Source organism: Semicossyphus pulcher, unplaced genomic scaffold (genome assembly GCF_022749685.1).
Source record: "Semicossyphus pulcher isolate SPU_LCO1_2020_fin unplaced genomic scaffold, fSemPul1.0.p SCAF_7, whole genome shotgun sequence".
Taxonomy (NCBI): domain Eukaryota; kingdom Metazoa; phylum Chordata; class Actinopteri; order Labriformes; family Labridae; genus Semicossyphus; species Semicossyphus pulcher.
Window position 1 is genome coordinate 5,207,275 of NW_027211748.1, and position 17,892 is coordinate 5,225,166.

A 17,892-nucleotide genomic window follows, 5' to 3' on the forward strand; every position below is an offset into this window, starting at 1 on the left:
AATTTCATGGTCGTGGTTGTGTGCATGCTGACTGCCCGTCATGGCTTTCTCAGACACCTGAATAGAACAGAACCATTGTTAAATTTATTATTAACACCTGTGCTTTTCTTCCTGTTGGATGTAAAAATGTCCGCTCTGAAAAAAGCCCATTGTGACACTAAAAATAAGAGGACCGCAAAAGCCAATAGGATACATCCTCAGGGAACAATAAATGTCTGTAGAAAATTCTTTAACTTGCTGGTGGCACTGAATAAAAGGTCAGGGGATCATCAAAGTTTGTAAGATTCCTCATTGGGGTACCATGCAAGTCTGCACCAAATTTCATTACAATCCATTCAGTAGTTGCTGAGACAAGCAGAACCAATATTGTCAACCTCATGGGGACATTGGGGAATGTCTACCAATTTTAGTGTCAGTTCATCTGATTAATGTTGGGATATTTCTCGAGATAAACAAAGACTTTGACCCTCAGGTGGGAGACCACTGGACCATAAGGCTTTATCCTCTGGGGAAAATAATGTCTGTACAATTTTATTTGGGCCATGTGGTTAATACTGGTATATTTTACTTTCAACTGACTGGTGGTGATGAAGGGGGATTTAGGAGACCAGTATTATAGGTCTGGAGTTGACGGCTCAATCTCTGGATACCTTAAATGTATGTGCACAATTTAGTGTCAGTTCTTTTGGTTAATGCTGTGATATTTCACTGACAAAGATTTAGACTCACACTTGGTGCTCCAGGAAAAGTTAGGAGATCCGCAGCTTCTGGAGCCTTTATCCTCTGGGGTCCATGAATGTCTGCACACAGTAAAGTGTTAGTACACCAGGTAAATGATGGGGTTGTCCACTAGATAAAGAAAACCTTTGAGTCACTGGTGGTGCTCCAGAAGAAGTTAGGAGATCAGGACACTTAGTTTGGATTGGACGATTTATCCTCTGGGGACCATGAATGTCTGTACACAATTCTATGCGAGTCCATCTGGTTAATGTTGGGTATTACACAGGATTACTGGAAACTTTAACTCGCTAGTGGTGCTCAAGGAAAAGTTAGGAGATCAGCAGGGTCTGGAGCCTTTATCCTCTGGGGACCATGAATGTCTGTACACAATTTTGAGTGAGTCCAACTGCTCAATGTGAGATATTTCACTGTATTAATGAACTTTCTCTCACTGGTAGTGCCCCAGGAAAAGATTGGAGATCAGCGGGGTCTGGAGGCTTTATCTCCAGGGGACCATGAATGCCTGTACAAAATTAGACAGCATTCAATTTCATCGCCTATTTAATTGACGAGGCAGACCAATATTTCTATAGACATTGCCAGAACTATGTCTCTTGGATGGCTTAGGGAGCAACTTCTACTCTTTTACACCAGACATATTTCTCTTTTTGTCCACAGCCCTTATAAAGGAAGCGGAAAGGCTTTCCTGGCATGACGGTAGTGCCCCAAAGAAAGATGCTGGTTAGGGGTTGAAAGAGGATCCCAGGAGAATGAGAGGTATGCACTGAGAGAATTAACCCCCATGGATGCCACCAAGCCCTCTGCTCCCCCCTGTTTATTTGATTATAGGGGACAGAGACCACATAACACTGGGTAGGGTTACACATTCTGAACGAGGGAGGTCTCTGAGGCACTGCATGGTCACTGATGTTATCTGAGAGGATCATGGACGGTACACAGTAAGGTGACTCTGGTACTTTCTCCTACTTCATACCAGATGCTCCATATTTTGACATGTTGTCACCCCTATCCCAGAAGAGCTGTCTTCTTCCCAACAGGCTACACCTCTGCACTCCCATTGGCTGCTGTCAGAAGGAGTAGGTGTGCTTCTGTATATCTACCCTCCCATTTGTCAGTCTCGTTGGATGGACGGTACTAGAGGAAGGCATGTTCACAAGCCCCTCCCTGTTCTCTTTTACACACAAGCAAACCCAGCTTCTGTTATGGCAGGGGCTGCTGCACGTTGGCATTTTCCAAACAGCCGCGGCATGCCACTCTCTCTGTAGACACCTCCCTGCCTTCAGAGGAGACAGGCAGACAGGCTGAACTGAGCCGAGAGCAGACTGTAGTGGACTGTCTGACAAACACGCCCTCACACCAGCAAGACAAAGTGGAGGAAACTGCAGAGCACATGTCAAAAGGTAAGCCCTGGTTAAATATTCATCTCATATCGCTGAGCCAGAGCAGGACTGTTGGATTGGATAGTTAATCAAAGCGGAGATGCTGAATGTTGACCTTGAAAGTCTTCAATCCGGGACCGGCTGATCTAAATTCAGGGTCGGGAAAGCTTTTGACTCTTAAGTGATTTTACAAATTGTGAGGAGTGGACCTCTGGGCCTGTGTTGAATACTAATCAGACCTTCAGGAATAAAACTTTGCTTTTAAAAGATTAGATGTTAAACTAGATTTACAGCTTAATTCATCTATTTTTAAGCATTCAAACACACATGTCCACACACACACAAGGCAGCACACTTTCTATTTTAACCTTGCCATGCTAACATACCACAGCTTTCTTCCTTGCGTGAAGCCCCTGGCAGCTGTTTCATCCAATGAGCTTTGGCTCCACATACCACACAATGAGGCTCAGATGCCACAAAGCAACTCTGACCCTGTTGGTGTTGGAACACGACCAGGACATCTCAAGTGCTCCAAAATCCGGAGACGAAAAACATACGAACTGAAAAAAAAGATCACAGAACTTGAGGGATTTCTAGGAAGTCTTCATGGAGAAAGTGAGTGAGAAATTTGACAGGAGAAAACAGACGGATAGAGCAGCAGGGGAAAGGAAGCTCAGGTCCAAACAGTTGGCTTTGGTTTCTAAATCAACTCAGAACAGCAGACAAGGTTTGGAGTTATGTGCTGGAAGGAAATAACGGACAGTACGGCCAAAAAGGGGATGAGAGGAATGATTTTTCCGGGAACAAGAACATAGACAGGGGAACATGTAGATTAACATACTGTACAGACAGATGGACGGGCGCTGAGAAGAAAGACAGAGACAGAGGGAGGGAATCAGAGATGGCAAGGTGCACAAGGATAGTACTGTAACATAGCTTCAAATGTACCTGTAAGGTTTTAAGTAGAGGATTACATTCAGTGGCTGACATTTTAGAAGTCATGGATCCAGATATTACAGTGGTGTCACGAAGCGGTTGTATCCAGACAGCTCTGAAAGCTGACCCCACGTGAAATGAAAAAAGTTTTTCCACAAATTGCAACTGTAGAATCTGAGGCTGCACTGACGCACGATGGTGCTTTTAGCAAATGTTTATAAATCAGCTCTAAACAAAAAGCAATTCTGAGTTTGATTCAGATGGCATTAGTTACACAGACACTTTGGTCATAAACCAAACTTCTGGACAGATGGTACATTAGAACAGAACGTCCACTTATCAGAAGGTCAGTGGTTTGATCCCCAGCTTCTCAAGTGTCTTGAGACTAGATGCTGAACCCTTGAGATTGCTCCTGCAGACTGTGCCATCTGTGCGATTAAATGTGTGAAAGGCATGTAGTGTGGAGCGGATATAAGATAAGAAGGACACCATATAAGAGCATTGCATTTACAATTTCTCAGAATATGGTGCTAGATTAAAAGTCAAGGAATCACCACAGTTATTAAAATTCATCCTGATGGTGCCATGAATGTGTTTACCAAATGTCAGGACAATTCCTCTGGTAATTTTAGAATAACAAATGTCAACCTGGTGGCACTGAATGAAAAGTCAGATGGTCACCAAAGTCCCGAGGTGTCATCCTCTGGGAACCAAGGATGTGTTTATTAAATGTCATGGCAATCCATCAAACAGTTGTAGAGTCAGTGTCAGTCTTAACCAAAGTGGCAGACTGACCAACTGACATTGACAACCCTACCCATGGCACGAGTAAGGCTAAAAATGTGCCCTGTAACATAGATGAAACCTTGAATGATTCCTAATGTGACGTTCAACCATTTATCAGTCTTCATTGGGAGGTCGCCGCTCTTCCTGAGTCATGAGTTCACATTTAATTTGTGGCTTTGGTGAAGAATGTTGTGGACAGAGATGTTGTGATTATGTGGTTCTTGCTGATGCAGAGAGCTAAAATGTCCGTGTGAGAAAGGACACATTTACCCACTGGAGAACAGCAGATTCTGTGGAAAGTGTGGAATGCTGAAAAAGCTTTGACATTTTCTAAACCAAAATACGAAAAAAAAGAAACCTTGATTTTTAAAGCTCTTGAAATGAATCTAACTCAATCTGATGCTTGACTTTGGATGGAATTCAGTTTGTGCAGCGGCAGCAGTACTGTAGCACTGTGCAGTATTGTTTGGCTGAGGCCTGTCTGGGGTAGAGCAAATATTTTACGTTTCATTTCTTGGGTTTCCTGTGAGGTGCGCCAACTGCTCCAAGCATACACAATTAAAACCTGTGCCACAGAAATGTGGGAGAGGGTTAGGCAATGACTCTTGGGAATTGCCCTAACCCTAACTCTGCTAGATTGTTTCCTCTGTGGTAGCCCATTCAGAAAGACATTTACAAGTTTGTCTATTTTTATACTGAAGAAACTTGTGGCTAAAGCAGTTTGGATTTCACTTTGTTTGTGTGAGAGCAGGCAGAGAATAATCCCATAATGTTTTTTTCTGAATGTGATATGTAGTTTTTGCTGGTGTTTGATATTTCCTCAAATCTAAGGACACAATGAAGTAATAGTTTGTGGAAATAAGCTTGCGGAGAGTTAAATGAGAAGATTGATACCACTCTTGTGTCTGTAGCCAGGAGATGGTTAGCCTAGCTTAGCACAAACACTGGAAGCGATGGGAAACAACTAGCCTGGCTCCATCCAAAGGTAGGCTAAAGAATTCAGCTTAAAAGCATCTGTCAAGCCCATTGCCAAGTTGTACCTAATTTGTTTAATTGCTACAAAGAATGTAGTTACAATTTCACAGGGTTGGCAACTTGGAGACAGGCTAACTGTACCCACAGCTACCAGTGTTTATGCTAAGCTAAGCTAACGTCTTGTGGCTGTAGCTTTAAAGTACAGATAAGAGAGTGGTATCAATCTTTAAACTGCTACCAGCAGCCTGCATTCCCATGACTGATAGCGCAGACTGATTGAGACGTCTGCATTAACAGGTGCGCTGCTGTGCTGATAGACACGTGAGACTCTTTTGTTGATCTTAATGCCTCTGTAGCTCCAGACATTTCACCGTCACAACAAAAAGATTACTTGTTGCTCTCCCGGTTTGTCTGTCTACCTGGAGGATACTAAAGTGAATGATCCTCGCTTAGTTTGTAAAGATGTCTGGGCCTCCTCTCTCGACATATACTTTAGCTTTACAGCCACATGTATTAGCTAAACTTAGACATGTCAGCTGAAGTGCTGACACATTCCTCTCAACATCATAAAACCCTACTGGCATAACAACATACATACTGTATCAGTTTCAATGTATAACACATGTATTAGGTTTCTGTTAGGGCAACTGAACATACAGTCAGACGGAGTTCTGCTTTGATAAATCCTTTTACAAGAAAAATAAACCTCTCTTTCTTGTCCATTTCCTCCTAACAGATGGGTGGGTTTGCCAAAGAAGATCAATGCACAGACTGTATGATACCAGGCAGGAAAACTGACTCATATAGAAACACAAGAATATGTTTTTATTGGTACCAAAACTCAAAACTGTCAAACAATACCGAGCTCTGTGGTGGCGTTTCATTGTAACATGATTGTCACTCATTTTCTTCAAATTACCTATATTTCTTTTTCTGGAAACCAGAAATGACAATATACTGAACCAAACATGGTATTATGTGCATGTATATTTAATGCAAGTGTCTTTGACTTTAAGTATAAACACACATATCTCAGTGTTTGTGTCTTAGTTTGTGAAAATCTGAGCATCTATATTTGTTTACGGCAGATTTGCTGCCGTTTATTGCCGTCCATCAGAGAGTGTGTGAATGATGGAGGTCAGAATTCCCAGCAGAGACTTTTGGTGGTGTTTGTCTGTTTACTGCATAGCTGACATTGTTTGGGGCTGCGGCTCGGTGGCTGCGGTGCCTCAAGAGGACGGCGAGCTGCCACAGAGGCTGGTGGTCAGGAGAGGCGGGAGGGGAGGAGGGAAGAGGTGAGGCTGGAAGGGAGAGTCAGCAGGCGATACTGGCAATAGGATACTGTGAATATGTAAACAGAACAAATACTTTAAGCGAAATACAAGAGAAGAGAGTGAAATTACAGACAAAGACAGTTCATTAAAGTAAACCAAGGGTCTGAAATATAACTGTAGTCCAAGTGGGAGGCGCTGGGAGAGTAGGAAGGGAGGAAAGTAGTGACTCACAACAATGGTTGTCTGTTTTTGTGTCTGTAGGAGTATATTTTTTTCCCTCTGCTGGCCATAGCTGCTGGGCCAAACAGTCTCAAGCTATTTTCAGCCCTCGTCCTGGATGGCAGAGCTGTAATCAAGGGAACATCAGGCCTGCCTCTGTTGAATAATAGCAGCCTGATGCATGGAAGAAATGAAGCAGTGAGAGTGTGAGAAAAACAGAAGTCTTTGGGAAAAGAGGAGAAAAGAGAAAGAGAGAGAGAGAGAGAGAGAAAGCACTTGAGCGTAATTGGATGTTTGTGTTTTGTGCTTTGTGCCACAATTGGGAGTAAAAAAAGAGAGTGTTACTGTTCGGAGTGTTCTGCCATCTGGTTATGAATTTAAGTCTCCCACCAAAAATACCACAGCTAAACCTCAAGTGAATGTCTGTGCCAAAATTAATCTCTTTCCCCTCTCAGAAATCATCTAAGTGTTCATTATTTTATTAGATAACCTCACAACAACCACTTCTTCCACTTGTTAAAACTTCCTAATGTGTTTTTCATGTGTTGCTGGCTTGATTCAGCCTTCAGTTTGTTTTATTTTGTGTGTTTTGTCAGATACCAAAGGTCCAACCAGATAATGTGACAGCAAATTGTTTGGTCAACTGACGACAAAGAAATGATGGAAAGACAAAACGGTACTAACGTCACTTATTTGACACAATTTAACCAAAATTATTTGCAATGAATTCTAATTTACCGTCTTAACGTTTACAGGAAACATCTTGCCTCATAAACCAACAGAGAATGGCATCAAAGGGAAGCCTCCATACTCAGTGGAAACCCCTTATGGCTTTCGACTTGACTTGGACTTTCTGAAATATGTAGATGACATAGAGAAAGGAAACACAATCAAAAGAGTCCCAATCCAGCGCCGAAGCAAGGGTCCAAGAGCAAGCACCCTTCCTAGGCACCTCAACCCTTCTGGAAGTGGCTACCGCCCGAGTCCCTGGGGATCTACTGGAGCTCTTGGCCCCAGGTCTCGACTAGCAGACAGCCATCATCTTGGCTACACATCCTGGGCAAATGATCACAGGTCAGCACTTTCTCCCACTGGACTCAAATCTCTGGCAGAGATGGAGGCCAGAATCAAGGAGTTTGATGAACAACCTTTGGGTGAGCACATCAGACCTCATCTTCTCCGTGCAACGAGTCTACCACTCACAGTTCTGTTAAGACAGGGATCAGAGTCCACCGATGACCCGGGAAGTCTCAGGAGTTCAAGGGACCACCTTGGAGAAAGAAACATCTCCTGTGAAGATGTCTTCTACTCCTCAGACAGCCCTCGACCACAGGACTGCTCAGGGCTGTTAAGACGACTGACAGAGGCTCTTGAACGTGTTGGGGAGCTGGAGATGGAGATCAGGGTGATTCCTGAGCTCAGGGCGCAGATCTGCATCCTCCAGGAGGAAAGAGAACGGCTCCGTCTGGGCCTGAATCCACATATCCCACCATACTCAATGAATGGAACCACAGATTCATCCCACTATGGCACAGCGGACATCAAAAGGCCACGGCATGAAAAACACATCATGTTCACAAAAAATCACAGTCAAATAGACTCTAATCCAACACATGAGTGGAGGACTAGTACAGACCTGGACGAGCTGCTGACAGTGACTTCCCTGCAGGCTAAGGTAGCTGTGCTAGAGCAGAAGCTCCATGAGAAGGGCCTGGAGCTCCAGAGGGCTTTAGGGATGCTGAGGGAGCAGCAAGACGAGAGCCGAATAAAAGAGGAAAAGATTGAGCACCTTGTCAGGAATCCTGGAGTGTGGGTCCATGCAGAGAGAGTGGTGGTAGACCAGGACGGAGATGAGACAGTGGTGAGATCCATCAAACCGTATAATAAAGAGTCAAGAATTCCTGATCCTGCAAGAACTGTTCTTACAAATAAAAAACAAAATCCCCTGAAGGACTCTGTTGTTGGTTCCACTGAAAGGAGCCCAAAAGTGTCTGTGGATCTTAGAGAGGCTCCAGATGTCGGGGTAGATACAACAGTGGTTGTCCATCATATCAAGAAGATCAAGAGACTCTTGGATCAGCAGTGGGAGTGTTTGTGTGCAGACGGTCAGTCACGACAGCAGGGTAAACCTCTGAAGCACCCAGATCACAAAGTTAACTCTCTGCAGCAGGAGATGATGGGGCTTGTGGACATCCTCACCTCCTACTACACTCAGCATGGACACAGTGATGGAGAGAGGATTCAACTTGGAGGTAATGTAATTCACAGATTTTGCATTGTATCGATGTAATGAGCAGGGAATACACTCTTATATGTTACAGTTTACATACAGAAAGAGCGTTTGGTGATGCAAGGGTAAGGGCGGGAATAGCTGGTGACACAGAGAGGAAATCCTCGATAAACCTAGACTTGGCCTTAGCAGTCTACGCAGGCTACGGATTACAATCCATCAGATTTGGTCTCCATCTGCCGGCTACACCAGAGGCCTCGAAAAGTTGTCCGTTGCTCCCAGAGGCAACATCGTTGTCAGACGATAGCCAATGGGTTCCAAGATTGTCCTAACTGTATCCATGTATTTTTTTCCCTAAACCTAATTGAACAAACCATTTCATGTGTGTGTTAGAAAGAAAGAAAACGGACTGCCGCGCTGTCTGTATGGCACACAACACACGCTACCTTATACGTCTGAAAGAGACATCAAAGGGTTGTGACAAAGCATCGGTATTTGACGACCTGGGATGACAATGGATCGATCTCTTTTTTTAACTTCCCTTTTGTTTCCTTGAGAGCAATTCGTGTATTGATTTACTTGATATCTGACTGATGAAGGTTTCAGTTGGGGATGTAAGGCGATCATTTTTTCATTTCATTGGAGCATGACTGGTTGAACCAATACATGGTTGACCCTACTTAGCTCAGCTCAAGGTTTAAACAAGTCATCGAAATATCCAGTTTGGATGTTTTCAACTAAAGAGCGAGAAACTGTTATTATAAACATTATTACTGTATGCTTTGAAATCCAACCTTGATCCTTTAATACCCAAATAAAACATTCAAAACATTTCTCTCTATTATTAGAGAGTACGTTTGCTTTTATATGAGGTGGAGACATGAGGTTAAATAGTGTTATCCAAATTTCAGCATTGTGAGATAAAAACAGAGCTTAAGTTGTTTTCTCTGCCAGCAGTCGGGAAACCTAACAGCTGTATCAACACACGAGTGAGAGCAAGTTTAAGTGTGGCCGCTTGTGAAAAACCACAAGCACATATTAATGTCTATAAGGAACACAACACCTCTCCAGAAAAGGGTTTAAAGTCGTATCCACACGTTTGTCTCACAGCACAGAAGTCTTTTCAAAATAAAATGGATGTTTTTCTTTTGCTCCAGTTTGAAAGTCTTATTCTGCTACCATAAACTGTAGACGAGGTAACATTATAATGTCCGTCTGATAAATGTAGACTCACATGTAAGCTATAAGACGTAAACTGGAGGATATTGTGTGTTCCTCTGACTCTCTTCTTCATCAGTGTAAACAACGGCTTCAATATTTATTCTTTTGTCAAAAGGGGATTGAGTCCAAATGTAATAAGCCATACATGTTTTTTTGTGAGTTTGATTGCTACAAAAAATGTAGAGTTTGTGATGTTGTTGTTCAGCTGTGTTTCAATATTTCATCATAATCTCTGTGTTCGTCTCCCATGCAGCCTCTAAATCCATCATGAGGACAGACGGACGTCCCCAGATGTCAGAAAACCTACATTCTGGGGGTGTCAATGAAGGGTTCGTAAATATCTCTCTGACTTTAGCAACCTTTACAGTTATGATTAGTGCGTAAAACCATACTTATAGATGACAGGCGTACTGACTTGAGGTTATTTAAGCTGCTGTTAGTTCTGACTGAGAAAAACAAATGATTTAGGATTGAAAGATGGCTGCCACTCCCTCTAACGTTGTCATTTAAAGGAGAAGTGGTGACTCCCTTGTTGTAGGATGGCTGAGTCTCAGTTGTTGCCATGTTTCAAAAGCCTCCAACGAGGGTTTATTTCTTACTTCTGATTAAGATTAGTCAGAAGAGAAAGAAGTATAGAAATAGTGACTGTGGGAGTGTGTGGGACGGTTTTTTGGGGCTCACAGTATTTATTTGGCTCACTGCAGTATTTGAGATCTGCCTGATTGTTTGAGTGTCACAGACTAATCTTCTGCAGTATGAAACAACACAGTCTGATTTCTACTCTTTGAAAACTCAGCAACACGGGCGTTCTACTTATTATATCTAACTTGTTTCTACTTTTTCCTGAGGTTTCCAACTTTTGACGCTTTAAAAGGATTAGAATCCAAATATTGATTGCATTACCTTGAACCATATATCATGAATAATGCATTAGAAATCTCTTCCAAAAATCTGTTCTTCTTCTTGATCTGCCAACACAGACATTTTGGAGGGGGAAATGTTCAACTGGCTTTAAAGTTTGTTCCTGAGGTTGTGAAACCTGACAGCATGTTAAAAGTAAAATACCTTTTGAGGAATTTGAACCATATGTGAACTAGCAAAACTGATTTTCTGCTCTTCTCTCCTTGCTATATATTTTTAAGGTGTAAAACAAGCACAGGTGTAAATCTGTTTGGGCAGCACAGGGTGAACCCGAGCGAGCAGAAGGAGGGCAGCCTCGGCCCCTGGGAGATGGCCGCAGTCCAGGTGGATTATGACCCGGAGAAGACACGGATGGAGGGAGAGAAGCAAATGAGCCCAGACAGACTGATGATATCAGGAGGAGTGGGATCAGGGCGGACAGATGGAGGTGTAGTGTCCATGGAAGCCGAAGCTGCAGAGAAAACAGCCAAGACCAAACCTCAGCCCCCAGGGGAACAGATGGAGGGGAGTTCTGGCTCAGAAAGCAGCAGCGGGGGCAGGTGAGAGGACTGGCACTCAAGTCTCATCAGTGTGTGTTTGGAAAATGTAATCGTGAAGTTTACTCTTCAGGGAAAAGCTTCTGTCTTTATATTTAATCTCATGGGAATCAACTCCGATTGCTGTGAGTAAAATATATTTGTGTTGTCTCTGTTCTAGGGAGACGGTGAGTGCAGATTTTCTGGCTGCTTGTCAGTTTCTCAAAGATCACATGGACAACATGGAAAACCCCAACGATGACATGGTAAGCACTCCTTATTGCTCTACAGAAACTGTTCAAACCTATAGAACCTAATTAATTATTTGATACCTGTAATGTTAAAGCTGTTGCTCATGTTACAAATCCACAGGTAGTTGCCACTCAGCTCCACAGTTCCCATGAGCTCTTTGGAGCTTTTTAGCATCTTTCAGCTAATTGTTTTGGTTTGTTGGCCTGAAACTTTACTGTTTGTTTTCACTCTCAGCATCAACTTCTTTACGACAATTTTCAGTGAAAACTCGTGACAACACGTAACCTGCCCTGGAATCACACAGACGAAAATTTGCGACTAGCTGGTAAACATAGTGCAGTATTTAGTGAGCCAGGTATTTGTTGGAGGAGACCAAAATAGAGCTTTAAAGCTCATGTGAGGCGTTTTTAGCTGGTTATGAAAGACTTAAATCTTCTGTGAGGAACTTCCGGTTTGTGTTGATTTTGGCGCCCCCTGTGGTCAAAGCTGTACCTCTTATCTCTTTGCTGATTGTGGTTTTTAACAAAAAATCTCATCCTGCTTTCTTTCACAGTCACATGTATCACTCACTTTAAATTTCTGCCCTGGAAAATGTAAACAAAGGCAGCGTGCAGTTAATCTCTAACCCCCCGCCAGCAGTTTCAGGCATGACAAATAACTCTATAGAAATAATCAATGTTGTCGCTGATGGTCTGGTTTGCTTTTGTAGCTCATATAGAGACATCAGAATTAATTTCAGTCTGTTTCATAACCAGCAAGAAACTCCTCACAGGAGCTTTAAATTCATGCTGATGCCTCTGTATGAGCTACAATAGCAAACGAGACCATCAGCGAGAAGATTGAGTTTATCTATAATGTAATATTTATTGCCTGTCACTGTTACCACCGGGTCAGTGTCAGACGAGGTGATTTAAGTCATGCTGCAGAAACAGCCTTTGTTTACACTTTCCACAGCAAGGATTCATGGTGAGTGATAGATGTGACAGTTCAAAGACATCCGAATGACACACATGTACAGGACAGGATCAGCAAAGAGATACCACTTTGTCCACAGGGGTCGTCAACATCGACACAAAATAAAAGTTCCTCACAGTAGCTACAAGAAGAGTGAATATTGGAATTAAACTTAATTGTTGCTCTGTGCATGCTGAATGTGAAAGGGGTCAGTTGTTGCTCATACTCACCATATCCATTTATATGTTGCCAATGTTGCGTTTACAGCTTGGTCTATTCCCAGCAAATTAATACTGACTTAAAGTGTGTCTGTTAAATTAAAGATGATTTTTTACAACATGTAGAATTTGCCAAATTGTTCATAAAATAGAGTCTGTGAGTATCTTTCCTATGTTGCCCTGTCTTTTCCAGAGGAAGGCGCTGGTGGTTTGTTTTCAGCACTGGTTCAGTGCAGCAGCAGAGGAGGCATCAGTGGCCAGCAGGTTGACTGTTTACCTGAGAGAAGTGAAGAAAGCCACACCGTCACTGCTGGCCTTCTTGGTCAACCTGGCTGACGACAACGGGAACACTGTGCTGCATTACAGCGTCTCCCACTGCAACTACAGCATCGTCACGCTGCTACTGGACACAGGTAAAAATATTGTGTTGGTTAGAGCTGTTGAACATTGGAATAGCTGGCCTGCAAATTTCCTGAAATTTCCCTTTTCTCTTTGCTTGACAGGTGTGAGTGATGTGAACCTGCAGAACAACGCTGGCTACACACCTGTTATGCTGGCCTCGCTGACAGCACCTGATGGCCCCGGTGGCATGGAGGTGGTTCGCAAGCTGATGGAGCTGGGCAACATTCACATTCGCTCCAGTCAGGTAACACAACCAGTGCAAACACATTTTAAATGCATCATGGGTAATTCATGTGGTAGTGTTTCCTCTGCTGGTATGCCGAGGACATGTATCTATATTTATATAGGGGACAAAGTACAAAAGATAAATGTATATTAATTTTTAATATGCCTCCCTTGTCTGTCCCTCTCCACAGACGGGTCAAACAGCTCTCCACCTGGCTGTGAGACACGGGAGAGTTGTGATGGTTCGCCTGCTGCTGAGCTGCGGAGCGGACGCTAACATCCAGGACAACCAGGGCACCACGGCTCTGATGTTCGCAGCTGAGAGGGGCCACACACACATCGCACGGCTGCTGCTGGAGAGGAGCCAGTGTGACCTCACGTTGACTGACAAGGTTATACTGCAGAAAACACAGTCCCATTGACAACGTACCAATATTATCCTCAAATCACGAAAGCGGTTAAACAATATGAAGTTTGAGATAAAGGCTGTGTCGATTGTTTTTCCATCATACTAATGAAATCACATTTAATAGGACAGAAAATTATATAGGCAGCCCTTTGAATTACATTTTATACCATAAATTATTCCAACTCAATTTCAATTTGAAATCCTGTTACACTTATTAACCAAACCCTATATCCACTTTCTTTTCACATAACTGAGCACAAAAAGGAGCTTAGATGTATGAAGGCTTGAATGTTTTGACTGACACAGTGTGGACGTGGGTGGACTGACAGTCTGCATGCAGCTAAATGCAGCTTTCCCAGGATTAATCAGGGCTACAGTAAAACAAATCTCCACAGGCTGAGATGAGCTAATCCGCTAACGTTACCTTATCTGCCAGTCGGAAGCGAGGGGAGGCAGCGAAGAGAGCAGTGACGAGGATGCAAATGTATCCTCTTCTTTTGACACAGGCTGCCTTTATAGTAGAGTTTAAGAGATAAAAAAGACCACAGGCGTCCTATCTTTATTCAAACCATGTTTCACCTTGACACAAACTCAAGATTAATTAAACTAATTAAATCTTAGCCCATTTGTCTTAAGGACTTAAAATGCAACCTTGCACAGTTTTGTTATTTAATCTGTCTTCTGGGAGCCTTAATTCTGCACCTCGAGGTTATTCACATGAAAACAAGATTAGCCCTTCAGCCAAGCTAGCATTCCTTTTAAGGCTGTGCTGTACATGACAACAACAATGCTAACATGTTGATATTTCTAGTGGCATTATTACTTATTAGCCTATTAAGTAAAGAAAATATAAGTTTACTGTGACCGTGGGTTTATACTACAGACAAACATAAGAGATTACCAAAACTAAGAGCCTTGTTAGCATCTGTTCACGGCTGAAATTCAACACAGTGGCTATATGTTAACGTCAACATGACAATGACAATGCTAACATGCTGATGTTACAATAGCACTATCAATTATCATTTACACATAATACAGATTTATGGTGACCAAAGTTTATACTTCCGACAGACAAAACAAGCTATTAATAAGACAAAGAGTCTACATTCAAGCTAGCATCCCTTTGAGACTGCACTTTAGCACAGTGGTTCCTTGAGCTAAATGCTAAAGTCAACATGACGAAAGTGTTAGCTTGTCATTTACACAAAATATAAGTGTACTGTACCAAAGTTATGCTAGGCCTATTGTTGGCAGACAACAAATGTACAATACTAAAAGTCTATAATGGTGCTAGTGTCCCTTTGAGACTGCACTTTAGCACAGAGATTCCTTGAGCTAAATGCTAACATCAACATGACAATGGTAACATACTGATGCTTGCAGTAGCATTTTTAATTATTGGCCTATAATTTACATAGAATACAAGCTGTCTATGTCAAAGTTTATTCTGCTGACTGACAGAACAGATCAATAAAACGAAGAGTCTACAAGCTAGCAACTGGCAGCATGTTGAGCTAAATGCTAACATCAAATGACATAAACTAAATATTCATAATGACAATGCTAACTTACTGTGTACCATGTTCACCCATGTTTATATACAGTCATTGTGTTCACTGTGTTACTTTAGCGTGTAGACATGCTAGCATTTGTTAATTAGCAGTAAAAGCTAAATCCGTTGAGGCTAATGTTCTGGATATGTTACATTTTTTACCGGATTTTGCAGCTAGATGAAAGTTAGTGGAAACATAGTTGTAACTCATCGTTTGGGAAACATGAATGTCTGTAGCGAAATTTATGGCAATCGTTTCAATCATGGTGAGATATTTCATTCTGAACCAACCAGCAGCCAAACTGCAAGCATGGATGAAAATGTGTTTTAGGTGAACATTTGATCAATGTGTCAGTTTAAGAGTCAGAGTTTAAGATTTTTGTCTTGTTTCTAATTTCCTGTTTTTTTCCTTTCTGTCCCTCAGCGCGGTCGATCTGCTCTCTCTATCGCCATGCAAGGTTCCCACACTGATACAGCCGCCCTCCTGCAGGCCCACGCTAAAGCTCGAGCTTTGTAGTTCTGAAAAACTGGGAAAGAATCTGCAGATGTTTGATCCTCTCACATTCGCTCTTTTGTCTGAGGCATTTTAAAACCCAGTTTGATGATGACACCATGTGCTTTGGTTGAGCTATCGCTGTCATGTTATTGTGGACAGTTGCACGAATATAAGCTTGAGTTTTTGATGTGATGACATCATTATAACAAGACTCTTCATCACCAGTGAGTGAAGGGAAGCTAAGATGTGTTTGTCATGATTGCTGATGCAGTATAGGGCTACAGTAAATGTGCTGATTTCTGTTGTCTCTGTTAATGTTCATAGCTTTGTCTGGTCTTTGCACATCCACGTAGCGGCTTAGCTAACTAGCTAACTATGCAATGGAAAAATATTTATTATGAGTTTGTTTATTTTATTGGTCATATGAATATGTTGACAGTTGTATAAATGTTGCGCTCATGATAAGTTTCCATTTCCAAGATGGTGTTAAATTTGTAAGAGTAAGAGTGATATTTGTTTTATTACAGCAGCTAAAGAACAATGTGTGCCAAATATACGCAGAAAAGCCAAATGCTGCATTGCAAGCACCTGAAAGAAAGACAATAAACCAACCTGTTGATTTCACTCAGTAATAACTGCTATTTGCTGATGTATAAACTGTTTTTAATAAAATGACAACTGATGACATTGTTTTATTTCAAAGAAGAAAACATGCTTTTGAAGAAGTATTGGGCCCTTAGGCCTCGTGTCCACATAGCGCCTTTTTCTGATTGCCAGCATCTTTTTTCAGTTGTTCCCAATGAGGAGAGAGCGCATGAGGCTGCATGCGGCCGCCTAGAGATAAAGCGCTGCACCCAGCGTCGTTTTTCAGAGCGCTTCAAGTAGAAAATCTTTGAACTTTTTTCAGAAAGGCACTAGTGTTGTAACAGCTGCTTTTTTCAGGCAACCAATCAGATGGGGCGCCACTAGTCACCCTGGTTACCACCAAACATGGAGGAGCAACTTGTTTTGGCCGTTTCTGTCTACCCGGAGCTGTACGACAAACAAACAGCATCGGAGCAGATCAGCCGGACACTAAGTGCTGTGCTTTTATCGCTCGACGCTTTGTAAGCTTGTTGTTAGCTGTGTAGTAAGTTAAACTTATTGTTGTCATAGAAACAAAACCTGTGTGCAGTGCTTTTTCTCTCACCGCACAAGAGCTTCATCCCAGCTCTCCCCAGCGCCCTGCCAGTGCTTTTCTGCCAGAAAAAGGCGCTATGTGGACACGGGGCTTTAATACAGTTTACTTTAACTGTACACCAAATAATATGACTGTACTGTGATAAAACACACACATGCCAGGGTAAATATTGACATTTCATGCAAAATTTATATTAAAAAAATCTCCATTACATTGATTAAAAATGCGTCAAAACTTAATCTGCTGTTTCAAACTCACACATAGGTGATCTCACGGGAGCAGCCGCCTCCTCTTTCCCTCTTTTTATTATTATTTTCTAAGTTACACTCCTGAGCTTCAGGATGCATTGAAAACTCATTCATCAGCTTTGTTGCTGTAGTGACAATCCTGACCAGCAGGTGGCACAGCTCCTCCATTCCCACATTACTACTGCCTGACAGATCATACACAATAACACAAATACAGGAAGCAACAATGTACATAAATCTGGAATTCTAAAATGAGCATATCCAGAGGATTAGATCTAATCCCTTTCAAGTGTGACACACAATTATAGACATGATACCCACCAAATTGAACTAATTCCACCATGAGAGGGGACACAATGAGATTCACCTGCAATCCTACAGTATGGCAGCTTGATAGGCCCAGCCAGGCAGGAGAGCAGATGTGTTTGAGTGGCCTTTGTTCTTCTAACACCCCCCCGGGAAACAGTGAGGAGCTGAGCTTTAGTCTCTGTGCGAGGAGATCACGCTGGTGAGATAAAACAAAAAGGATTGAGTGCGGAGACGCGGAGGAGGCTAGATTTCTGTCTGAATGAGCAAAGCCACCTCGTTTCCCCCGAGGATTTTTCCTCCCAGCCTGGCTGACTGACTGACTGTCCTGCTGCTTTAATGACCCTCAGCAAACATATATCCTCAGAAGGAGACAGAGATGGATGGAGGGAGATGGAATCAGCTGCTTTTCTATCAATCAAATGTCTCAGATAGAATATAACAACCTAT

General features: G+C 42.4%; 1 protein-coding gene across 1 annotated transcript; it reads left to right on the forward strand.

The window, feature by feature from the left end:
• Positions 1 to 1,997: 1,997 nt before the first annotated feature.
• LOC138611906 (KN motif and ankyrin repeat domain-containing protein 4-like) lies at positions 1,998 to 16,378 on the forward strand. Its single transcript, XM_069685166.1, has 10 exons — positions 1,998 to 2,141; positions 6,907 to 6,986; positions 7,066 to 8,562; positions 10,015 to 10,090; positions 10,904 to 11,221; positions 11,379 to 11,463; positions 12,815 to 13,034; positions 13,125 to 13,267; positions 13,440 to 13,640; positions 15,637 to 16,378. The coding sequence occupies exons 2-10, from the start codon at positions 6,968 to 6,970 to the stop codon at positions 15,727 to 15,729; spliced, it is 2,652 nt and encodes an 883-aa protein (XP_069541267.1). The 5' UTR covers positions 1,998 to 2,141; positions 6,907 to 6,967; the 3' UTR covers positions 15,730 to 16,378.
• Positions 16,379 to 17,892: the final 1,514 nt, after the last annotated feature.